The sequence below is a fragment of the Dreissena polymorpha genome, chromosome 11 (assembly GCF_020536995.1).
Source record: "Dreissena polymorpha isolate Duluth1 chromosome 11, UMN_Dpol_1.0, whole genome shotgun sequence".
NCBI lineage: Eukaryota > Metazoa > Mollusca > Bivalvia > Myida > Dreissenidae > Dreissena > Dreissena polymorpha.
This window is the reverse complement of record NC_068365.1, coordinates 63662214-63689509: the sequence shown is the minus strand read 5'-3', so window position 1 is coordinate 63689509 and position 27296 is coordinate 63662214. Positions and strand designations below refer to the sequence as shown.

The window sequence follows — 27296 nt, the reverse complement described above, 5'->3', positions numbered from 1 at the left end:
TAGGTTTTTGTTTATGTTGCTTTATTCTTCAAGTTCATTAATAAAATCCTTCTAAACATCATTTTTGTTTGTTTGAGCATTTCAAATCTTTTAAAATCATAATAGAAAACCCCTAAACATGTATCGGTGACAACGGGTCCAGGTGTTACAAATCAAATTCTTTTTAGCATCATGTTTGTCTCTTTGAGCGTTTCAAATCCTCTAATATCATAATAAAAAGCCCCATAAACTTTTCTCGTTGGCTGCGGTTCCAGGTGTGACAAATCAAACCCTTCTAAACATCATTTTTGTCTCTTTGAGCATTTCAAATCCTTTAAAATCATGATAGAACATCCCTACACTTTTCCCGGTGGCTAAGGTTCCGGGTGTGTAATATTTGCCATTCAAATAAGCCCAGCAACAGGTGCCATACCACCATCCTGCATCATAAAGGGAACTGCAGTGGACACTTTTCTCATGATCCAAGGTGGAAAACACATGGCCATTGGTAAAGGAGAATCCTTTATCGTCACCTTAAACACATAATATAACGTTATCGAACAACAGAAACACTTGACGATTTAGTTAAATTAATTGGCTAAATACACGTTTTTACATACACTTGATGCTTTAATTACGCTCGATCGGCCATTGTCGACTCTGGTACTACTAAAAGTACCCGGGTACTCTTCAGTATAGTACAATGTACCCCGGATACGGGAAATACGCTGTAAGGCATCCGGTAAATATTAGAATGTACCCGAGTTTTTTCCCGCCAAAAATACGATGTCGTAAAAATTACAAAACAATTTTCTCTTTGAACATAACCTGTCTTAACATGCTTTTTGAGTATGAGTTTCGAAAGTATTTACAGAATATTAACATAAATATGAACATGAAAAAATGAGCCGACAACGACCAATTTAGCGTTAGTATTCCCTGGTATGTTTTAGTATATTTTATGTACCCGGGGTACATTCTAGTGCACTTAAGAGTACCCGGGGTACTTTTAAGTAGAACCCGAGCCAACAATGACCAATCGAGCTTCAATTATATATTGATGGTAATAATCCCTGCTCTAATTAATCCATAGTGTTTTTACAAGTCATATCAAATACGAAATGCATTAGATCAGCAAATTTTATTTGTTTTAGTTGTGTGTACAATGCAAAGAATTATCCGATACATAATTATAATATATTTTAACATATTTATGTTCTTAATGCTTTAGTTACATATTCATTTTATTATGTAAATTCACAGAGTTGCATGTGCGTAAAGTGTTGTCCCAGATTAGCCTGTGCTGTCCGCACAGGCTAATCAGGGACGACACTTTCCGTTTTTATGATACTTAAGTTTAAAGAAAGTCTCTTCCCAGCAAAAATCCAGTTTAGACGGAAAGTGTCGTCCCTCAGAAGCCTGTGCGAAATTCACGGGCTAATCTGGTACGACACTTTACGCACATTCATTCAAAGAGTGTAGAAGATTTAGAAAAAAATAGCATGCTGCTCACTCGGACTTTATTATCTGACCGTCAAAACTAATTTTATTTTTTCGCAAAATAATTAATATCTGATGTACACATTTAAATGTAGCGATTTTTTTAAATAAATAATTTAAGCTTTCTAACAGTCTATTTTTCCTTTAAATGCTACACACAAATAAAAATATAGTAAGCTACTTTATTCATAAAAAATGAGACGGGACGATATGAAAGATATGGAGAAATAAGATAGGCCATATCAACTTTGTTGCTTACTGTAAATGATCGAACTAAGTATCAGGAGCGGTAATAGAACCAAGCGCATTAAAGGAATTAGGTCGCTCACCTAAGACCCGGATGGACTGAAATGGTCTGAATAACTTGTGTGATATTTCCGAAAAATCATGTTAGAAATCCGCCGTAATGTCATACGAATACGTGTTCTTAGCAAGTTTAATGAGGGCAAAACATATGACTTCTAGAAGGATAACGATCTTGCAATACAGCCATATAAAGAAGACTGCTTTTCCTCGTGGCCATGTTTCAATTTTATTTTTTAATTCAAAAACAAAACCGAAATTATAACTCAAGGGCCAAGGTATAAGATTGGAACTTACACTTGGCAGACCATGCAATGTGACGTGCCACATTCCCAACCTATATGAGCCTTGCTTTTAAGTGTAAAGTATATTACACGCTTCCCAAAATATCCCTTGAAGGGAAAAAGTACACTTTACGACTAGGTCAATTGTAACATTATGGACGTGCTTTGATCAAACTTGGTGGAGGACTACGATGTAAAATACCACATACCAACTATTTGGGCCTTGTGGTTTCAGGGGAGAAGCTTGTTTAAGTTTTAACTACATGTACATGTATATACAAACAAAGAAAACGAGTAACCCCGAAGGGGATGTAAATTTTGACCCTATAGACATGATTTGAAAAAAAAGTAAGTAGGAAGCCACTCGGCAATCTTACATGACAAATACCAAAAAATTGATCATTTGAAGTAATTTGCAGTTACAAAGGAGAGATTTTAAAATTTCAATGTATGTATATGTATAAAATAAATGTATACAATTTCAATGTATGTATATGTATATATTCAGTTAGCGGTGACTCGTTTTCAAAAAATCACATACTGTATCGTATTTTATTAGCACAATGTGACAAGAATAACTCTCCGGATGTGTTTGGAGTGTAATTATAAGTGTCATTTGTTGACTTGTAACGATGTCATTTGATGACGTTGTTGCATATAATCGTCGCAATATAATCGTCACGTTTTTCGAAATTGACAAAATTAAAAATAATTGTTTCAGATTCGCAAATGTTCTTTGTAGTTATGATATCTCTGAGAAAACAGTACTTTACTGAACATTTACCATGCTCTAAAATATCCATCATGTGCATCTTTTGGCGATTTAAAAATCTAAAAATTATAAAGCGTTGCAATGCGAAGCGATTTAATAATTTGGAGAGTTCTGTTGTTGTCGTTTTATATTGTGGTACTGCGGGGATTGCTTATATAAATTATAAAATACATCACTCATGGTATGAGCACGGATGGTCGAGTGGTCAAATCGATAAACTTTTACTCCAGGGGTCAGTGGTTCGAGCCCAGTTATTGGTTACTTTTTTTCTTTCTTTAATTTTATTCTTGTTTTTACTGGAGCTATTTAGATCCAATGTTTACATTTATCAATATAAAGCATTTATAGACAAACTTTAATACATGCCAAAATCTGTGAAAAGGGACTGGATAGAAGTAGCTAGCGCTAATCACCAAGTTGAAAGTGAATGCTTTTACGATTACGTTCATAATCGCATGAACGCAGTCAAAATTAAATTTAGTCCTTAACTTTACGAATTCTGCGTAAATATATGCGTGTACGCTTTGCGTTTTTGTGTTTACGTATTGTCCTCGTTTGACATAGTTTGCGTTTTGGATTAAAATACATCCATCTTCACTTGTATCTTCGAAAGGGATATTAAACATTTACTAAAAATATTTTTTTTAATACCCGCTGTCCCGTTCCCCTTGCCGACATGCAAAGCGTAGTAGGGAGATCCTGACAACAGGAAGTTGGGGAACACCTCATACGCCGTAGATCCGTCAGCCGCCACCAAGTCGATACGCAGTTCAGTTGGTGCGGTTTTGGTCAATCCATGTATGTACTTTAAACCTGAATAAAACTCATATTTTGAGATTGACTTAAATGTATTTACTCTTGGTTTATTCAAGTAAATGTGGAAAGTCTGTCCCTTCAGTATTTGTTTTGTTTCTTTTGACTGTGTGTTTTCTTTAATTGTGTGTGTGTACCAATAGTTTGCTAAAGCCCCAGAAACACTCAAAATCAACAAATATTTCGTACAATATTTCGTAAAAATAAAGTTATCAATGATCCTTGTAGAAATGGCCAAAATTTAAACGCTATATGTGGTCTGGTAACATAGATTTAACGACATACAAATTGCTCGTTTTTATTGTTAGTGTGACAATATATCCCTTGTAAATTTTCCACGACGATATCCGAGCATTTACGAGCGAACGCGAGACTGACTTCGTGCAGGGTCGGAAGCATGATGAGAACCCCATCGTGTTTCAGGAACACGGTTTGTTATGTGTTAACTATATTTTTTTGGAATTATTGTACGACACATTCGTTGATTTTGAGTGTTTATGCGGCTTTAAACGAATCCCATGCTTGATATAATTAACAAGAGCTGTGTTTGTGAAACACAATGCCCCCCTTCTGTGCCGCTTTGAAGCAATATATAGGACCTTTGAATTTGAACGATGACCTTTATCTTGACCTTTAACCACTCAAAATGTGCAGCTCCATGAGATACACATGCATGCCAAATATTACGTTGCTATCATCAATATTGCAAAAGCTATGGCCAAGGTTAAAGTTTTGGTACAGACACACGCATACAATGACAGACAGACACATACAATGACAGACAGACACATACAGAACAGAAACAGAACAGAACATTTTATTTAATACTTGTACAAGTACATCGTCTTCGATACATATACATATATAATGCATAAAACAACATGACATAGCATTAAGTGAAAGGGTTATACAAACTTATTAGTTAAACAATACATAATCGAGAATTTATTCGGAGATGAACTGTGTTTCAGTTATTAACAAAATTTTGTGCATTTCTGTTGTTTAGAGCGTCCTTAACAAACTTACAAAGATTATTTATATCGGTCTTATTACATGAGGTCAAAAGTTGTGTAAATTTAAATACAGATGGTTTAACATAGTAATATTGTTTAATATATTTCTTTCTTATTACAGTATAACCACGACAGTACTGACAGCGCACCTCCGTCGTATGCCTAGTCACGTACCGGGCGTCCGTCCACATAAAGTGTATCGTACACGATCCATGCCTTCTTCCCCTCGTCCCTAGCCGCTTTCAACTTGGTACCCAGTTTACGGCGCTTGGCTAGTACCTCTTGCGGAAATTGTTCGTACATTCTAAAGTCTGTACCTGCAAGGGATTTCCATTGCTTCCGCACGAGCTCTCGATCTTGGAAGTACGTTTATTTAGCTACAATGCTACGAATCTTTCCCGGAACTGGTTGCCCTGGGGATCTGTGCACTCGTTCGGATGTTGCTCGCGGTCTCCTTGGCCAGTTTCAGAGCGTCATGTAGGTGTTGCCTTAGTTTGCGCTCTGTTACTTCCGGCGACTCATTTCCACCACTATTATCCTCTGGAACGGAAGTAAAAATTAGGTTATCACGCATTGATTGCGATTTAAGGTATGTCACCTCGTCACCAAGGGATGCCTTCGCTTTCTCAAGATCCTCGATCCTACTGGCTAACAAGGCAGCACCTATATCAGCCCCATCCACCTTGTCTTTGATCTTGGACACACGCTCCTCCAACTTTTTGGCCCGATCATCAATAGCAACCCAGATACTCTTCAACTCTTTCTCAAAACTTCTGACCTTTTTTTCAAGCACGTCCAAAACACCAAGTTTCTTTTCAACCACAGCAAACCGATCGCTAATCGCCACCAGACACTTCATCACATCCGAAATAGTCGGTTCTTTAGCACTGCAGCTGGCCATTTTTGAAGAGCTCACAGTCAATTCATTATATAATCCACTCTCTGTTACAAAAACACTATTATTCGACTCGTGATCATCGGCAAATAGAACCTAATTTGACTCTTTTAAAAGTTCACTTACACTAACTGTATTATCCAAATTTTCCAAATCACTTGACGGGCCTCCATGTTTGTACTGTTTACTTTGAATAGTTACCGCGCTACTATTTTCACTACTATTTCTGTCTTTTATTGCCTTTGGTTTTTCCCATACCATGTCCTCTGCCACGTACAAATCAACACCACAGAACACCTTTTACACTTAAAATATGCTTTAAGAAAAACCTTTATCCAGTTTTGTTTAATTTTCACGATCACAATCGAAAAACATGTCCGTTCTGGGCGCTATCGTCACGTGTCATACAATGACAGACAGACAGGCCAAAAACAATATACCCCCGATCATTCGATCCGGGGGCATAAAATCTGAAAACGAAACATATGAAAACACACACATATATCAAGGGTAGTTGCAGTGAAAGGATAAGTGTGTTTATAAACTGATGCTTAATATGTCTGCGTTGCGTTTATTCGATGTTGACGTTTGTCAGACAAGTGTAAATGATTTAAGATGGTCGAAATATATGTGCGTTTTTCATTCGTACAAATAAGTTAAAATATCATAACATATTTCCTTCGCAATTATCTTCTTCGTTGCTAATATCGGTGAAAAAGACAGTTACCATGTTATACATTAAGTGGTTATCATACAATACCGATCACGTGGTTATCGATATTTCGTTTTACTCTGTGAACAAAAATGCATTCGTATCCGAACACAAAAATTCTTTCTAATTAGTTTGCATCCTGCGCATTTTAAAGGTCAATTTCAAAGAAAATCCAAAGTCACTATATTTAACGCTATTTACATTGTAATATAATTAAATTATCGGGAAAATAACGCTTGCGTGTTGTGTTTAATGATTTTGTTGACTTTTATGATCGTAACTCGCAAAGCGTTGATTCGCTTTCTCCCCTGTTCATCCCTGTTTTGTGACGTCACAGCTGAACAAGCATTTTCGCGTCCGCTTAGCGATAGTTCAAATTTCGGGTTTTATTTTTCTGTTTTTATTGATATTTTCGTGAAATTGTTTTCACAGTAATAAGGAAAATGGTTATCTGTGCGGCCTTTGGATGTAAATCACGTTATGGAAAAGATAGTGTGATTTTTTTCCAGTTTCCGAATGACAAAAAACTGAGGAAGATTTGGTGCACTAAAATCGGTCGTGCTAGCCATGCAAATATTTACAAATATTTATTGTATACTATAGTAAATGCTGAATAATTTTAAAATTAACGAACATTAGAAACAGATACAGATAATACGCTGATATATTTACTTCTGCGCGATTGTGTTAACATTTCGCCAGCTTCGCTGCATACTTAATACAATTACCATCGGATGTCATCTGTCAAAACAATGATAATTCCGTATATGACCGATTTCCATTTTTAGCATTAAATTCTGGTACATATTGACGAAACGGTGCTCAAATTCATAAACACAAACTTTTTCCATTCTTTCTAAAGTATCAAACGAATTTCGGCATATGTTTTTTTTTAAGATTTGATGAAATTTCAATGAAAAGTTTCGTAGTGAATTTCAACTTAAGTACCGGGGTATCTCGCGAATTATTTGCCATTGACAATTCCTTTGAATAAAATAAAAATAAAACACGCTGTATCGTTATCGTTACACTCTTTTAGTTCGTTCATTATTGAACAATTACATTCAGTTGCATACATTTGTATTGAACTGTATACTGATTGCACACAAAAATCATCGTGTACAATTCATATTCTTTTGCAAAGACCAATAAACAACCTTATTTATATAAGATATCATAACATGTACAAGTTGTTTTTGTATTGAAACATTGGTTTGTATATAAATTGTCCAAACTATTTATACTTTTTTCGTCTGTGTATGGTGTATGTTGGGTGGTTGTCATTTGTTTTAAGAAATTATTTTGACAATACATATCGTTATCTTAAATGTTTTAAGCAAGTCTCGTTTCCGAGATCATAACGGGAATTCACTGTGTGAGCTACTTCGATATGTTAACTAATCTAAAAAAAAATCATTGTTTTAACAGACGGCACGTCCTTATCTAAAGTTTGTGTGTCGTAATACACAGAATATTGGATGTTCAGGGCTTGATTGGGCAATAAAACAAAGACGCGGTCTGCGGTTTTCGGTAGAACGTTTGTACTGACCAACATTATATTTAATAGTGCAAGTGCTCATCTTGCATCTAGGGATCAAAAACACGGGTCGAAGCCACTGTGTGCTCTTTTGGGCCATAAAACATTATCCCGATGGCTATTTTCAGTAGCACGCTAGGTCAGAAACTAACAAGCTAGAGTAATAAATCACAGAGATTAACATTTGCACCATGCATAAGTGGAAAGATTACGAACTAGACCAAACATGGGCGATGCACAGTTAGAGTGGGTGCAAATGATTAGAATTATTGTTATAAGTTAAATTATGTGTTATACTAATACGATTTCTTTCACTTTCATTTATTTACAAAGAAAGAATAGATGATGCAAAATCTAAAAACGAACACTTTAAGGCGTTGTCCAGCCATTTTGGGAAAAGGAGTCTGGTCAAATTGGGATTTTGTAAATCGATTTTTACACCGATAAAATGGCGTGCACTGTACATATACGGTCTAATTTCATGCAGTTCATCTTCATTATGATTAGATTCGTCAGAAAAGTCCATAATTTAACATAACATTATTGAAGTAATAGCAATACAGTTGATCGTCTCGGCATAAATAACGCTGTTAAAATATAGCGGATGTACACCTCTGACGTCACAGCAAGGGAGGTAAGTCAGCCCAACTTTGAAAAAAAGGTGCGTTATTGGAAGATTTACGGTGATTAATGGCATAAGGCGTAACGCTAAATTGTTGCAAATAGTTTTAGTCCGCATCTCAAACAATTATCTTTAATATTATAAAGTTTCCAAAAGTGTAAAATACACCTTTCCTGGGTAACATTGTCGCGAATCGCGATCGTCTCTGTTTAGAAACATATTGCCATTTATTAAACAGTATAAATAGTGATAAGACTGTTTAACAATAACGGTGACTAATTCGAAAATCATGTGTATTTCGTGCAGTTTGAGAATTGTAGTAATTCACGAACCGTTCTTTGTTAGTCAACGTCATTATCAACGGCGCAATGTCTCATATATAAACTGCGATCATTTGTTTAGATGTTAGGATTTTTTCGTTGCATTATAGGTTTATTCAAACAAATATTAATATTGTTATAATGAAATTGTGATGATAAAATTAAGAACAAAAATAAAGTAAACCAAAGTTGAAACAGTTTGTTTCTATACATATAAAATAAAGTCATCAATGCGGATAGGTATAAGGAAATAATTGAAAACTCTGCCACAAACAAGGTTTTCCAGTACTTAATATAAATATTTGTCGAGAGCCTACAATTGTTCTATTTAAATAGGTAGGGTGAAATTATGTCCTTATATATCTCAACACGTTGTGTGTGTGTTTTTTCGTTCAAATTTGGGTCCGATATGGGGAACCCATTCCCAATGAAAAAGTATATATTTTTCCCAAATTGGACCTAAAAAATCCCAATTGAAGGTTTCAAAAATATATATTATCTCCAAATCAGTTTTTCAAGTTGAATTTTAGAAAATATAACATTGAAATCACCTTTATTATCAAAACAACAATACTGAAACACCAGTTTCAAACCACGCTCCTATGTGATGCTTCGTCTAGCGCTCTGCACATTTAGCAAGCCGACTAAGCTATAATTAGTAGACGCCATTTTGAGGGACAAAAATAAGTTCATGACGGCAATAACTGCCCCATAATACACTTACCCATCCAGAATTCTCCGTGGACGTCTCCGAAGCCATTTTCATATGACGCAAAGTTTTGGAGGAAATCCACCGATCCGTTGACACGCCGCTGAAAAACCTGAACCAGAAACGTGTACGTGGAGTAAATGATTTATATTTCATATAAGATCATGATCATCACCATCATCATCCGCAGCAGCAGCAGCAGCAGTAGCAACTAGCTTCAACAATGTAAGCCGGCCTGTCAAGGTTCTTTCATCAGCCGAATTTATTCAAATCTAAGTATATTTTAAAGATCCATGATATTTTCTCTGTTTCAGTCTTGAACAGACGTCGTTTTTGTATTGGTTACAGACCAGCAATTTAATTTATTATTTTTTATACATTTACTGCATTTAAACTGTTCGTTCGCGCAACATTACATCATCAGACACTTGGCTGCTGTTTGAAGTAAATATGGTCCGTGCTTTTTGAAAATGGGGTTTGATGCATATGCGTAAATTGTCGTCCAAGATTAGCCTGTGAAGTCCGCACAGGCTAATCAGAGACGATACTTTCCGTCTCAACTGGATTTTTGCTGAGAATAAACTTTCTTTAAACAGAAATTATCATAAAAGCGGAAAGTGTCGTCCCTGATTAGCCTGTGCGAACTGCACATGCTAATCTGGGACGACCTTTAACGAACATGCATTAAACCCCCTCTTCACAGAGCACGGCTCATATGTTAAAAATGCATAACAGATTGATTTAGTGAAACAAGTGGAAAATCACATTTTCGTTTTAAACACGGCCAAAAATCTTGATGCTTCAATGTTTAACATTGTTTTAAAATAATACAAATAATAATATAAAGTAATTGTCTTTTTCGAGTCATTAGATAAGTTTATATACGTAAAACAATTATCTAGCAACGTTCTCATTGGACAAGCTGGCAAAAAATTAAATATTTATTTTTATAGGTATAAAATGTGAGTATAATACCGTAATGCCAATACGACATTATAATTATAAGATGCCAAATTTAAGAAAACAATACGGGTTTGCAAATAATAAATGATTAGACATTTACCACGGGGTAAGTCAAGTGTATACCTTAATTAGGAGCATACCGGTAATATTGTTATAAAATAATTGTCTTTGTCAAGTCAATAGATAAGTTTAAAAACGTAAAACAATAATTTCGCAACGTTCTCATTGGACCCTAGAATGTCGCAGAGCCCGTATACAGATGCATAATCTTCCTAATGGGTCGCTCGGCACTGTCAGTAGGGAAACATACGAGTCGTGTTCTGAGAAAACTGGGCTTAATGCATGTGCGTAAAGTGTCATCCCAGATTAGCCTGTGCAGTCCGCACAGGCTAATCAGGGACGACACTTTCCGCCTAAACTTTATTTTCGGTAAGGAGGGACTCCCTTGAAACTCAAAATACCATAAACGCGGAAATTGTCGTCCCTGATTAGCCTGTGCGAACTGCATAGGCTAATATGGGACGACACTTTACGCACACTGAATTAAGCCCAGTTTTTTTCAGAACGCGGTTCATACTTTTTCACGCGTCCTATTAAGTTCTTTGTCAATCTTGACCACCCCCCCGAAACCCGATATGCTGTGAAAAGTTGGATGTGAATGGAAAAATTGCCGATATATTTCGCTGAATTTCGGTAGGGTAAGTAAATCCAGTTCTATCATTGTTTAAAGGCATTTTTGAATAAAAATATATTTAAGTATATGCAAAGGATGTATTACCATGTATGTTAGAAAAATCCTGGTTATTACTATTCAGGATTTATTGAAATATGGCTATTTAAAGTCGACGATGCAGGGATTTGTCCCATATTTAGCACTTTATTTACAAATTTCTTTAAAGGTATGCCAGTGAAAAAGTTTTTGCACCGACATTTATATAAACCAATGTCCCCGAGTAACATATCCGCCAGAGTTTCTTAAAAAAATTCGTATTGGTGGAAAATTCGACTTTACATTCGACGTGTTGATGAAAAAATGATACGACCTGGTGCAGTTAAAAAGATGTCAAGATATGACAGGAGTGCAGTTCGTTTATAAACTTAAAAGCTCACGATAACAGCTGATTTATGCGCTTTGCATGCTTGTTCCTTGCAATGAAACTTTTCATACTAACTATTTGCTTACTGTTTGAAATAATTGTGGAGTAAATGATACTCTTACGTAGAAACCCACAAGTATATTTTAACCCCGTAAGAGCGATTTTTTAAGGAATTAACCTCATTGTGTCAAGTTGTACAGAAAACCGGACATAAAGAACCCCCTACTGTAGCTCTGGTATGTACGGACAGACAGACAGACACTGACAGAGACAGACTCAGAGGAGAGGAGCAGACTGAGAGAGATTCACGACATGTATGCGAGAGCCGTTGGCTAATACTCTACCTTTAATGGGTTGTAACGCGACTTGCAAACACACTGTATGTCGTACTTAATATTCAATACGATAAATACCCCTTATCCATGAAGTGAAACTTTAAATGACTTGTAAAGTAAAACGCATACAACGACATTATTGAATGAGTATAGTGATAAAAGACCAGAGCTATATAATTTAAATGCAATCTTTACGAGTTCTCTCAATATGCGTTTTACGCTCAAATGGAAAGTACGTCCTAGTTTTAAATGTTATAATATGCTGAAATCTGGCTGAATATATTCCTTCAAGGCTTGGGGCTTCAGCAGATGAGATCTGCGTGCTATCTATGCAAATACACATAAGAAGGAGGCCTGAATGGGTTTTAAAAATAAAAGTTTACAGTTTGCATATATCATTACCAAAAAGAACGAAAAGAAACAGACATTGACACACGTGAATTGTCGGGGATGTTTGCAAAGCTGTCAACTTTAAGCCATTATCATAGATCCAAATTTATTTTAGATTTATGAAAGTCTACCCATAATTTGGAACTATAGGCAGAAAATATTCTTATAAATGTTTAGATTGCCTAACTGACGTATATTTTACCTGTTTGAATCAATTGCTTTACATTTACAATGATTTTCAAACAATAAAAAAAAGATACAAATAAGCTGGAAATTAACTAAGCTTCAGAACGGATATAATTATGAAACCTCAAAGTTCAATAACATCAATCTAAAATGCATCAGAGTGAGCAAAAATCAGCTGAAATAGTGAGCTTTTAAGTTTATAAACGAACTGCACTCCTGTCATATCTTGACATCTTTTGAACTGCACCAGGTCATATCATTTTTACATCAACGTGAATGTAAAGTGAATGTAATTCGAATGTAAAGTCGAATCTTTCCACCAATACGATTTTTTAAGAAACTCTGGCGGATATGTTACTCGGGGAAATTGGTTGATATAATTGTCGGTGCAAAAACTTTTTCACTGGCATACCTTTAGAGAAATTTGTAAATAAAGTGCTAAATATGGGACAAATCCCTGCATCGTCGGCTTTAAATAGCCATATTTCAATAAATCCTGAATAATAGCAACCAGAATTTTAGTAACATACACGATAATAACTCTTTTGCATATACCAAAATATATTTTAATTCAAAAATGCCTTTAAACAATTATAGAACTGGATTTACTTACCCTACCGAAATTCAGCGAAATCCATCGGCAACTTTTCCAAGCACATCCAACTTTTCACAGCATATCGAGTTTCCGGGGGTTCATGCAATATCCGAATTCGTTACACCAAGGCCAACGTCACATGTTGAGGTAAAATATTAAGTCTCCTTTATTGTTCTGAGTCGAAATAGAAATCACGTTAATGCTAAATTAAAAGCCATTATATACACGATACATTTGCATACATGTTTTTATAAGTATTAGTTTACCGTCCATCCCCCGCCATCCGTTGTCATATCGCAGTAAACGTCTATTGTCTCCTGGCTTCCTTCTATCTGTATTGTGTACACCCCACTGACATGGTTGGTGCTGAGCAGATCCTTGCAATCTTTTTTCAAACGAGCTAACGACGATACAAACAGTTTATGAATAATAGTTAAAACATAGTGTCATTAAATAAATGTCGAATGCAAAACATTATAAATTATATATCCTTAATGCTATAAATAGTTATATAATTAATGCCTCAGATTTTGGGAATGAAGAGCGTGCAACTAGGGAGAAGCCCTGGTTCTTTCCAAGTCGGCACAGAGAGCGCTCATCGGTTTGAGGGCGAACGGACCACGGATATTGAAGGCCTCTTTCCTTACAAATAAGAAGAGGATCAACGTGGACATACTACAGTGCTACGCACTGACGAACGACATTGATGAGGACGAGAAAGACAAATTTTAAAACATACTGTCAACCAACATACAAGACAGACAGAGGAGCAAAGAGAATCGTCGTCACTATAATGGGTGAATTCAACGCCAAGATCGGCAGTGACAACCGAGGATATGAAAAGATAATGGGGTAACCCCCCGTTAACACATAGCTGCGACTTTACGACGATCATCCCGATCAAGCCACGATCTGAAAAAAAAGGATCGAGGCCGATCGGAGTCTTAATCGAGCAATTTGGAAAATTATGGTCTTCATTTCGACCGTTCTACGATGCCCCTACGTTAAACGCTTACTGCGTTTACTGCCGCGACATTCAAGATCATACTACGACGCTACTCAGAGCTTTTACTGCGCTTTTACTACGATCGTGAAGATCTCTCCACGATACTTCCGCGCTGCCTGTACGATTACGGCGCTTCTACTACGCTCTTTTTACGACTCTACATCGATTCTTGTTGACCACGATCCCGTTACGCTTGTATTGAACATGTTCAAAATAAGCGTGGCGAGAGCGTAGAGCTCTCCGATCATGAAGACTCTACCGCGATCATACTGCGCTTATGAAGACTCTACTACGTTTCTCCTGCGATTTGTCACGATCGGCCACGTTTTCGGCCACACTTAGATCGTAGTAGAAGCGGCGTCTATGTGTGAACGGGGATAATGCTAGGTTTACATCTGGCCACGATTACCACGATGTCCCCGATTCCAGAGCATCGTGGCGAACGTAACAGAGCGTGGAGTCGAATCGGGGTGATCGTGGGGGAGCGTAACGGAACGTGGTTGAATCGGGGACATCGTAGGCATCGGGACAGATTTTAAATCAAACTTAAATTTCACCACGATTGCCCCGATTCATTTTCTAATCTCAAATCGTAGGTCAAATCGCAGGAGATCGCAACAAAGCGGCTTTGTCGTGGGAGATTTTAACAGGACGTAACAGAACGTGGTGGAGCGTGGAAGCCAATCGTGTTGATCGCAACAAAGCGTAACAGAACGTGGTGCAAATCGTGTGCTCGATCGTAGCAACAAAACGTGCTGATTTCGTAAGGAAGCGTAACAGAACGTGGAGTATACCATTTGATCGTAGAGCTCCCCGATTTTTTAGCCTCTGGCTAATCGGGGAGATCGTGGCCCGATGTAAACTTAGCATAAGGTAGGGTTAGGCGTGACGAACGACAACGAGGAGAGATTCGCCGACCTGTGCGCAACAAATAACCTGGTCATTTGGACGCGTTTTTCATCACAGCCGGATACAAAAAGTATCTTGGGTGTCACGAGAATATTTATATATAGATAATTATAGTTATATGTAGTATAAAATGATGCTATGTTAATATTAGTATACTTAGTTAAGTGTAAATATATGTTTCATATTAACATATTAAAGGTTTACATTCTGTACTTATTAAATGTATGAATTGGACATAACGGGTATTGATTGTACCATACCCGCACCTTGGGTATTGATTGTACCATACCCGCACCTTGGGTATTGATTGTACCATACCCGCACCTTGGGTATTGATTGTACCATACCCGCACCTTGGGTATTGATTGTACCATACCCGCACCTTAACAACCGAAAAGCTGAAGTCCACAATGTAGAAATTATATATTCTTAAGTTATTTTATTTATCTGAGCAATTGTAAGACATTAAAGGGATCTTTTCACGCTTTGGTAAATTGACAAAATTGAAAAAAGTTGTTTCAGATTCGTAAGTTTTCGTTTTAGTTATGATATTTGTGAGGAAACAGTAATAATGAACATTAACCATGCTCTAATATAGCCATTATATGCATCTTTTGACGATTTTAAAACCTAAAAATTATAAAGCGTTGCAACGCGAAACGATTGAATAATTTGGAGAGTTCTGTTTTTGTCGTTACATTTTGTGAAACTACGAAGATTGCTTATATAAGGTATAAAATACATCAAGAATGGGTACTCGGCGGAATAGCTCAGTAGGCTAAAGCGTTTTTACTTCAGGACTCTGGCAGTACTCCAGGGGTCACTGGTTCGAAACCTGCTCCGGGCAATGTTCTTTTCCTTTTTTAATTTTTTTTCTTGATTTTTTACTGGAGCTTTTATGATCCAATGTTAACATTTATCAATATAAAGCAATTAATGAATAAGTTAAAAAAATGCCAAAATCTGTGAAAAGGCCCCTTTAAATTTTACATTAATTTCGTTCTTATCGGTTTAATTTATTTTCAAAATATTAGTATTGTTGCATATATGCGAGTTATCAAAATCAATGACATGAATATCACTACATACGTTGTGCACTAGAGCTGCAATTTGCGTTGCACAGATCTCCATGGCAACATGTGTGACACGTGGTTTCCGTAAGAGATCTGGTGTCCTCCAAAACTGACCTTCCTACTACTGGTGCACTATCTAACCTGACGTTTTCGCAATGCTGCAAAATGAAGATGTACACATCGCATAAATTCATCGACGAATATTAAATATAACTGTTTAAAAAATATGCAATTATGCAATAATGTGGTATTAAAATGTATATAGTTAACTATATGTTTCAGATGCAGTGCTCAATATTAAGTATATATATATTGCCCACTTAGGTGAAAATGCAGTTATACGGTGCATTTATACAAGTGACCCAATAGTCTTGCGCTATTTACTTCACGACAACAAAAAGGTGCAGGATCACGTGACTAATGACTAAAATAACTTTAAAAAAAATTCTTAAGAATTTCAACAAGTTCATAATAGACAGATTTTTATGCTGCTTATGGCATTTGAGAAAAACTTAGTCCATGAAAAGCATACGTGGAGTTAATAGCAAAGTTCGTGTTAAATTGTGGAAAATCAACCCAAACTCGCCTTCCGTCATAACTGACATGTGGACGTCGAGAATTACACACTGCGATTTTGGGGTCATATGTATGAAACTTTTTGCTGTTTTGGACATAATTGGTGAATTTTCATCAAATAAACGGCGTTAAACCCATTTATGCCTAGCGTCTAGAAAAAAGGCCTTGGCAAACAGCGAAGACATAGATGAGGCGCTGCATGATGCGGCGTCTTATCAGGGTCTGCGCTGTTTGCTTAAAGGAAGTTCTGTAAGAGAAATTCTAAATATAGAAATAAATATCCTAGACATCCCTAATCTTGGAAATAAATTTATCCAATTCAGAAGGATCGGAGAGTCCACCAGACATAAACGGTGTTTAATCATAGATGGGCGCATCCTGCTAGCAGCTACAACGACATGTGTGTGCATTGTTTGATCTTTCATGCTGTTGAAAAATGCTATTCAGTACACCCGTGAAATCATCGTTGGATACCTTTTCTTTTGTTATATAACTAAGGACCAAACTATTTTTTCAAGTACCTGTGTTTTCATCCATAGAGTTTTAGGCGTTTACATTTATGTTGTTTAACAACTTATAAATAATTATTAATTTTCTGGATGAGATAAAAATCCGATTACATGCATATCATGTCAATCTGTCCTAACTTAAATTGAATATCAACTGAAATAAAATACGTTACAACACATGTAGGCAAATCAAAAAGTATATGCAGCATGTGTATCCGTAGCAACCGCCTTTTAATGAAAACATCTAAATATTTAAAGTGAAAATGTTAAAAAAACATACATGTTTAATACCCCAATCTATAGTTTAATGTGTATTTTTGGACAAAAAAACAAACATTGCATTAATATCGGTAATGTTTTGTAAAAATACTGGCGAGACTAAGCACCATGTAGTAATCAGTATCATGTACACCGTTTCGCATAATATCGGCCTTTCTGATTGGTTGCTATTTGCTAAGGTTTGTTACTATGCGCAAGTTCTTTTTCTATAAATAGTTTTCTAACGGAAAAACGAAACTCGTGTTCGTATTTCTCATAAATTATTTACATATATTTTTCACAAATAAGCGGCTTATACAACATTTGATAAACCTTCTAATAAACCAAAAACAAACTAACACAATTATGTGTAAAAATAATATCGGCCTGAAATAAACATGGCCTACTTTCAAATGAAAAACGGTAATCATGAGAAAGAGCGTCGTAATAGTCATTAATAAACAGCAAATAAATAAAAACTTCTAAAATGGAAGAAAAACATAAACTGTCCAGCACTTCTTTAGGGGGTTTCGTCAAAAGGCATGATACAATGAGGAGGGCCATTACTATGAGAATAAAGGCTGTTTATTTAACCTACCGTCGACACTGCACATTGCGATGTGTACACCGTGTCACCAAACTCTTGCTGCTCACTTAGCATGCACACCTAAAAACGCCAACGAAATATCCAGATCACCAATTAAAGATATGTGTAGTGCGATAAGCTTGTATCGAAATCAGATTGGGTAATCACGTGATAGACGAGATGGCGACGTACATGCAGAAGCAGGTATTTTCGCCATTTCATAACCTTTATTACTTGTATTAATTTGTTAAATGTCGCTCACCGCCAGGCAATATCATGGAAAAAGTTACAAACGTTATTTCGTATTATTATTCGCTATATTTCTCGACTTTACTTGCTGCAACACTTCTTAGCGGGATGACCTAATTACAGCTCCACTAAGGAAATTTGTGGCGAGTAAAGTCGAGATTTAAAACGAATTTTGATACGAAATAAACGCTAATCACCTTTTTATTGACATGGCTGGAAATTGAGCGTCGTTTAAAAAATAATCAAAAGTAATAAAGGTTATAAAACGGCTAAAAATAATTGTCAGGGCATTGACATCGCCATGCTGACTATCACGTGATTACCTCCCCACTGTAAATAATCAATTATTTAAGAAATTGTACGTGTGATGTAGAGAACGGAAACCAATAGCTGAAGTCGGCCATCTGTTCGAAGACTTACTGGTAGTACATTTTAGCCAGAAGCCTCGACATAGTGTTAACACTATTTTATATTATGCCGGATATAAATTCAATATCTTAAAAAGATTTAATTATTTTGAAAGCTTAACGAAATATCGATTGCTCCAATTTTATGTAACATGTTTATTCACATACATGTAATGGTTTAACACATGCGGACTTGCATTTGAGGATATGTCACAAAATGAGTTTGATCACCTTAGACAATTAATTTGAAAGTAGTATTGCTATATATGTATTTTCAGCGCTAGACTACGTTATTTCAAGCTAAGTCACTAAAACCCCAAATACTGTTAAAACAGAACACAAAAAAACAATCTTATTCTATTAAGAGATAGTTAGTGATAGATGGTGGTGTAGTGGATATGATGTCCGCCTAGCGATCGGGAAGTCATGGGCTCGATCCCCACTGTGGAAGCGTTCTTTAGATTTTCCCCATAGACACCAAGTACTGGTTATAGTGCCAGGAAACGGGCGAGAGAGTGTTTGAAATAAGCCTTATGCTTTCTATGCAATCGAGCTAAAATAAGTAGGTTTAAATTAAGAGATAGGTTTGGGAAAATAAGAATTGAAAGATAAATGCATCTCACACGTCATGTCTAAATGTAAATGATTGTCTAAATGATATGTCTGGATATGACTTGCCTCTTTGCTGTCACAGAAGTCTATTTTGTGACATGAACCTGCGGTAGCCTGTGCGGAACAACTGTAGCATATTGGGCCGCGACTAGACGGATAGCCTAGTACAAAAAGATGACCATCACATTATAAACAAAACGGGTGCATACAATGTCTGTTTTAAAGTTTGTAGATATACATTTCAATTGCTTTGGTGTACACATGTAGCTAACAAAACAGCATTGTTTATGTAAACACTATTTTATTATTGTAGACTTGACAATAGCTAATGATATGAGTACAAAGGATTATCTATTATCACATGCTATACCCTGTTTCCCATGTGATACAACCATTACATTTTTTTTTATTACACTAGTGTAATACAACATTTTTAAGCGTTTTCAATGGCTTAGTTTTCGTTAATTGACCAATCGCATTTTGTCATTTTGCTGAAATGACGTTGCAACGTCAAATGACGTCACAAAATGTTAAAAACATTCGGGATTTATAATTATGTTTGCGTAAATATTTATTTAATTTGCTCAATAAAAAGCATATGATAAAACAGATCTGACACTCGTTGTCATATCATACCATATTTTATTAAACTTGTCCAGGAAATTCGTTAGTAAGCTCACCAAAGGCTCGCTTACTAACAAAATTCCTGAACTCGTTAAATAAAATATGGTATTATATGACAACTCGTGCCAGGTCATATATATCATATACATGTAATTATTCTCTATGAAAATCATAACCCCGGACGTTACAATGTCTCACACAAAATTTGAATTAACAACGACTACAACATTAGCTGTGACAAATAACTACCCCAAATAGTGTACCACAGCGTAAAATAAATATATATGAGTCGTGCTATGTGAAAATGGGGTTCAATGCATGTACGTTAAATGTCGTCGCAGATTAGCCTGTGCGGTCCACACAGGCTAATCAGGAACGACACTTTCCGCTTTTATGATTTTGTTTCATTCAAAGAGAGTCTCTTCTTAGCAAAAATAAAGTAAACGCCGAAACTGTCGTCCCTGATTAGCCTGTGCAAACTGCACAGGGTAATCTGGGACGACACTTTACGCACATGTATTAAACCCCCTTTTCACAGAGCAAGGCTCATATATAACAAGATTCATTACGTTACTTACGTCACCTATGTCAATGATGGTGAAATAGATCATGAACACATATTAAGTTTACAAACATTCCCGATCCATTCTTCTTTTTATCAATCTGTTATATCAAAATGCCATATATATGATATGTTTTCAGTTGTCAAATTAACAGCTAAACTTATTATGTGCGTTTCTTTATAATTTGGCCATGTAAAAAGAGTTTACAACAGAATATTCGGTCTTTATCCTCTTCGAAAAACACTTGATTGGAATAAATCTCGATAGCGTACACACAAGGACCGCTACGAAAATTTACGAGTAAACGCGAGTGTGGTTTCGGGCAGCGTCGGACGTAGTTTTCATGAGCAGCCGGAAGCTAATCTTGCGTTCGCTCGTAAATGTTCGGATAAATTCGAGGGAAATTCACATGGAATATATTGTCACATAAAAAATAAAAACGAGCATTTTGTATCGCATTGTATCCATGCTACTAGACAACATCTAGCGTTTATTAAGTATGGGTTAACTTTATTTTACGAAATATTTTCCGAAATATTCGTTGATTTTATGCATTTAAGTGACTTTAAGAACCGAACATGGAATATCGGTAAAATAAATGGTATTTCTATACACAGTTCCATTTATGTTATAAAAAGTCCTCTTTACCGGGTTGACCACATCCGGCTGCGTTACAAATGTTGGTGCTGCAGCACTCGTTACACGTGTTACCTTGGGAACGATTCGAACAAGTCTGTCGATGTTTGCAATAAAGAAACATTACAATGTTTTAGAAATATGTTGCATTCAACGAGCATTCACAGCAAACTATTGATGGTAGTCGATGGTTGATATCGCACACATAATCTTAGTGGATGTGTTATAAGAATGTTAGAATATCTAAACATACCGATTGCTCCGTGCAACCAAGGTCAAAGCTCACGTCTCCATATTTGTCTGTTGTCTGATGAATGAAACAAACCTACAAAGACATAATTAGTGTTAAAACACATATTTTCACATAAAGCACATGTAGACATAAAATATGTCTCTACACAAGTGGCGACGGAAACATTTAGTTATTTGCATAATGCAAATTGTATTACAACCGAAAATATAATAACAAATACACACATTTATCATTATTCGACTTCAATAGCCGACTTGCAGACAACTGATATATATATTGTCGTGCATTTCCGGCGTCAACGTTGTTTACGCGCCCTTTTATTAACGTTTATTCTTGCACGTTGATGTCATATGGTCGGTATGTCCATAGTTTTTACTTCCACAATTGCTCCATGCTTTTGCGGTACTCGTCCGACCCGCTGAGTTTTTCGAGTCCCATTATTTGGAAATCATCCATGGAATGTCCGTCTGTGTAGAAATGTTCAGCTACCGGGTCACTGTGCTGTGAGTAAATACGCGACAGATTCAATAGATGTCGCTGGTACAGAGTTCCGCCGGTCTCTCCCACATACGCGAACCTGCGACAGCGACGACAGTTGACCGCGTACATAACATTGGATGATTTGCAATCGACATTGTTTCTGACGCTGTACTTCCTGCCGCTGGGATCTGTGAAATATTCCGCCTTCATCATGTACGGGCAAATGGCGCATCTCTGTGCCCCACAGGGCCCGCTCATATTGGGCTTTCGGAAGAACATCCTATTGTGTCTACGGATGATACGGCCGATGTTGGGTAGTGCGCGCGAAAACGTTATCACGAGCGGAATCCTTGTATTGTGCTCCGAGTTTGTATTTTCGCGTAAAAGGTCCTCTCTCTTTTTATTGTCGACCTTTATCAATTCGGTCTCCACAAACGCCCCGTTATATCCACGGTTCACGAGCTGTGTTTTCACCGCCTGTCTGTGCTTCCGGTTGGCAACCTCCTCTGAACAGATTCTTTTCGCATGCACACCCAGACCATATGGTATTGTTTTTTTGTAGACTCCGGGTGCGAAGAATCCTTGTGCAGGTACAGGCGCACTACCCAACATCGGCCGTATCATTCGTAGACACCTACACACGCTGCACACGTCTGACAGAATGAAGGAAGTGTTCTCTGAGCCCCCATTAGTAGCCTTCAGAAGGGATTGCAACCTGCAAGACATCCTAGTGCACAAAAAACACAATAGGATGTTCTTCCGAAAGCCCAATATGAGCGGGATCATACATATAATAAACAAGCGTGTTGTATCTCGTTATATCTTTGTTACAATAACACATCTAGCGTTGAAACTTTGGCTATTGCTAAACGGAACATTGATTGTGTATGTGTTAAGATAACATAAATAAAAAAAAATAACGAAATTTTCGTTGATTTTGAGTGTTTACGGGGCTTTAACGATTGTCCTCGATTTGAAATAATTTCGAAAAAGCGAATATGGTATTTGCCAGGGCCTTAAAGGGGCCTTTTCACAGATTTTGGCATTTTTTAACTTATTCATTAAATGCTTTATATCGATAAATGTTAACATTGGATCGTAAAAGCTCCAGTAAAAAATCAAGAATAAAATTTAAAAAAGGAAAAGAACATTGCCCGGACCAGGTTTCGAACCAGTGACCCCTGGAGTCCTGCCAGAGTACTGAAGTAAAAACGCTCTAGCCTACTGAGCTATTCCGCCGAATACATACATGTGAAGTATTTTATACCTTATATAAGCAATCTTCGTAGTTTCACAAAATTTAACGACAAAAACAGAACTCTCCAAATTATTCAATTGTTTCGCGTTGCAACGCTTTATAATTTTTAGGTTTTAAAATCGTCAAAAGATGCATATAATGGCTATATTAGACCATGGTAAATGTTCAGTATTACTGTTTCCTCACAAATATCATAACTAAAACGAAAATTTGCGAATCTGAAACAACTTTTTTCAATTTTGTCAATTTACCAAAGCGTGAAAAGATCCCTTTAAAGTATGAAATTCATGACATGAATTTATTGTGTATTTAATGGAACTGTGAAGGTGGTACAAAATGTTTCAAGCCCGAAAAATAAAGTTAACCAATACAAAATCAGTGTTCCTTATAGCAGTAGCCAACATTCTCAACGCTAGATGTAGACTTGTAACATAGATTACACGCGTTACAAAATGCTCGTTTTATTGTGTGTGTCACAATATATTCCATGTGAACGCGAGATTGGCCTCAGGCAGCGTCGGAAGCACGAAGTAGTTCGTATGAATACGTACAATATGTACAATAATCTGCAGACATCAAAAGAACAGAAAATTTAATTAAATAGTTGCTGTATACAATCCGATAAGTTGACTTAAAATTGCCTTTAATATGAAAATACAGAAGCAGGAGCCATCATTAACCTATTTATGCCTAGTGGATTCTCCCAACCTTCTAAATTGGATCAATTTATTTCCAAAATAAGGGATGTCTAGTATATTTATTTCTATACTTATAATGTTTCTTACAGAAATTCCTTTAAGCAAACAGCGCAGACCCTGATGAGACGCCGCATCATGCGGCGTCTCATCTGGGTCTCCGCTGTTTGCCAATGCCTTTTTTTCTAGACGCTAGGCATAAATGGGTTAACAAAAACAGATGATGTAATAACAATGATGTCACCTGCCCGGATGGACAATCCCGCACGTGCTTGCAGTGGCGAGGAAGTTCGATATCGGTGCACTGAAGGCATGTCAAACCGTTGACTGAAATACATTCAATACCAATTTGTTTTTTAATTTCGGCCTTTGATTCGCCCTCACCCAACAAAAGTTTAACAATGGTACGAATAATCTTTAAACAAATTGTTAAACAGTTTGCGTGTAAATACCTGTATAATGATATAAACAGACGTGGTTGACTGACAGGTATATACTACTACATTTGATTTGTTGTGAATTTTGATCATATTTCGCCATCTTGGGAAAGTAAAAGAATATAGTTAGTGAATATACTGCGTATAAATATGCTTTGTTCTAATTTTTACATATATGCATTCATTTATTTCGTAAGTCAAATATTGACACATCATAAACGGTGCGCTTCCAAAATGATATCAATGAGAAGGATTACTCATTATGTATGGCAATCTCCACGCAGAGTTGTCGTTCCATGCTCTAACATAAATCTCTGCCATCACAAGAAAATCCTACCAAATTTGTTAGTTTTTTTTTTGTTTAAGTGTTATATAATGAAAATAGTATCATTTGATTTTATATTTTGAAAATAGTGTTTATGTTTAGGTTCATAATTTAAAAAAATACCTAAAATGTACAAAAAAGTACATAATTGTACCACGTGAGCCACGTGCTATCATCACGTGGTTGGTAATGGGGTCAGTGATTTGATCCAGCTATGCTGGTTTCCGTCAATCTCTGCGCGGAGATTGAAACAGTAATTGCTTGCTCTTATACCCTTATTTATGTTTATGCTTTAATTTAGAATATGAGATAAACTGATAATTCACGCATTCATCTGTACAAAAAACAGCAACGCTGTGCTTTAATGAATATAAAAATAATTTCGGAATGTATCAGGTCGCTTAATATAATATACCAATATAATAATAATTTAATAATAATACTTACCGCAACTATAGCTAGAAAGCGCAAGGAAAATGCCAAACGTCAGGAACATGTTCGACTAAAATATAAAGCAAACACTTTTAATAAGGCTGCTTCTTCGTTTAACCCATTTATGCCTAGCGCCTAGAAAAAGGCGTTGACGAACAGCGCAGACCCAGATGAGACGCCGCATGATACGGCGTCTCATCAGTGTATGCGCTGTTTGCTAAAAGGAATTCTGTAAGAAATATTCTAAATATAAAAATAAATATACTAGATATCCTTTATTTTGGAAATTAATTGATCCAATTTAGAAGGATGGGAGAGTCCACTGGGCTTAAATGGGTTAATTTAACCCACCTTGTACTCATACAAAGACGTCAACACGCACATATTACCAGGCATAGGAATAGCCCTGAACTATGTAAGAATAATGATCATGCACGAAATACTAATTTCAAAACTCCTAATATAAAAAAATGCCCCTTAAAACTATGAACATAGTTCAACTATTTGACACAAGATAAAATGAACTATTCAATATTAACTTAAATTCAATTAAAATATTATTACGTGAAATAATCAGTAACAAGTAAAACGTTGCTTATTTTCATATAACAGATCGAAGACAAAAAAACTGAAGCGTATTCTTACCATGCTGTTAGACCAACGAAGTGGTATCAACTGTGCCACGTTTGCCAAAATATTGAATTGTAAGCGAATCCGTCTAAAATCTTAAATCACGTAAAATCGTCATATTAAAGGGACCTTTTCACCGATTTTGCCATGTATTCAAGATTGTTATTAAATACTTTAAATTCATAACTGTCAACATTTAAACTTAATAGCTACGGTAAACAACAAGAATCAAATTAAAGAAAGAAAAAAAGTAATCCTCAACTGGGCTCGAGCCACTGTACCTTGGAGTTAAAGTCACTTTAACCTATCGGCCATCCGTGCTCATATTGTGAGTTGTGTATTTATACTTTATATAAGCAATCCTCTTAGTGTCACAAAATGTAACGATAACAACAGAACTTTCCAATGTTTTCAATCGTTTCACGTTTGTAACGCTTGATACTTTTCAGGGTTTCATATTTTCAAAAGATTCATATAATAGATATTTTAGAGAATGGTAAATTTTCCTATAACTGTTTCTAGCAAATATCATAACTGCAACGAAAATATGCTGATCTGACACTGTTTGTTTACAATGTTGTCAATCAAAAAAAACGTGAAAAGGTCCCTTTAAAGCCAGAATGTGCTAACAGTTCATGTGGAGGTAAGACAGCTAGTATTATCTGGCTGTAAAGGGTTCACGGCGTATCCAAGGTTGTTACTACGTGGTGATAAGAAAGTCTGTTAGAAGATTACAAATACGTGTAACTATACAGACCAACTGAAAATTTAGTGGTCGTATTTGCTAGGATTCATGGGGTTGTTTAAGACATGTAATGCCATGGACTATCATTCTTACTAAACCGTCACTATGGTTGGGGCAATAATGAATGTGTTCAGATTAACCCATTTATTCCTAGTGAACTCTCCCATTATTTTAAATTGGATAAATTTATTTCCAAAATTAGGGATGTCTAGTATATTTATTTCTTTATTTAGAATATTTCTTACAGATATTCCTTTAAGCAAACAGCGTGGACCCTGATGAGACGCCGCATGATGCGGCGTCTCATCAGGGTCTACGCTGTTTGCCAAGGCCTTTTTTCTAGACGCTAGGCATGAATGGGTTACGTAGTCATCGTTTAAAGTCAAACAACAATACATATGAATCAACTTGTTTAAAAAAAATGTCAAAAGCATGGATGGAAAATTCATATAATAAACAAGTTTAAGAATTGTTCACGCAACACAGGTCTAATGTTAAAACTTGAAAAGTCCCCTGGAATATCAAGGCGATATATATTACCAGGTCGTCGTTATCGGCTAATAATGTGCATCATACATTCGCTTTTACTTGCGGATATTTTAAAGACGGTTGAATACTCAAAATGATCGTCGTTCTCCCGACGCTGCCCGAAGCCAATATCGCGTTCGCTCGTAAATGTTCGGAAATCGTTGCGGAAAATTCACATGGAATAATTATGGTCACCCACAAAAAACTTGCATTTTGTATAACGTTAGATCCATGTTTCCAGACCACATCTAGCGTTGAAAAGTTTGCTGTTGCTATAAGGAACACTGATTTAGTATATCTTAACTTTATTTTTCGAAATATTGTACGAAATATTCGTTGATTGTTTTGTGTTTTTGAGTTTTTAATTGTTATTAATAGCATAGTTTATGTTTTTATTTATGTTCACGAATACATATTGCCCTACCCTCTTGCTCACGTGATAGTCAAGATGGCGACGTCCATGCCGTTTTATACCCTTTA

The 27296-nt window shown here is 36.2% G+C and overlaps 1 protein-coding gene across 4 annotated transcripts; it reads right to left on the bottom strand.

Annotated features, from left to right (window-relative positions):
* On the bottom strand, positions 1–25843 carry LOC127850672 (microfibril-associated glycoprotein 4-like). 4 transcript variants are annotated; one of them, XM_052383867.1, is made up of 13 exons: positions 25825–25843; positions 25559–25638; positions 24929–24983; positions 23964–24046; positions 21287–21358; positions 21046–21130; positions 19277–19371; positions 17955–18023; positions 16030–16171; positions 13292–13425; positions 9475–9571; positions 3490–3651; positions 1–512 (listed from the first exon to the last, which is right to left on the bottom strand). In XM_052383867.1, the coding sequence occupies exons 2-13, from the start codon at positions 25559–25561 to the stop codon at positions 265–267; spliced, it is 1245 nt and encodes a 414-aa protein (XP_052239827.1). In that variant the 5' UTR covers positions 25562–25638; positions 25825–25843; the 3' UTR covers positions 1–264. The 4 variants fall into 4 exon arrangements, with proteins under 4 accessions (XP_052239827.1, XP_052239825.1, XP_052239828.1 ...); XM_052383865.1 differs by lacking the exon at positions 25825–25843 and having other exon boundaries at positions 25559–25657; XM_052383868.1 differs by lacking the exons at positions 3490–3651; positions 25825–25843 and having other exon boundaries at positions 25559–25657.
* Positions 25844–27296: the final 1453 nt, after the last annotated feature.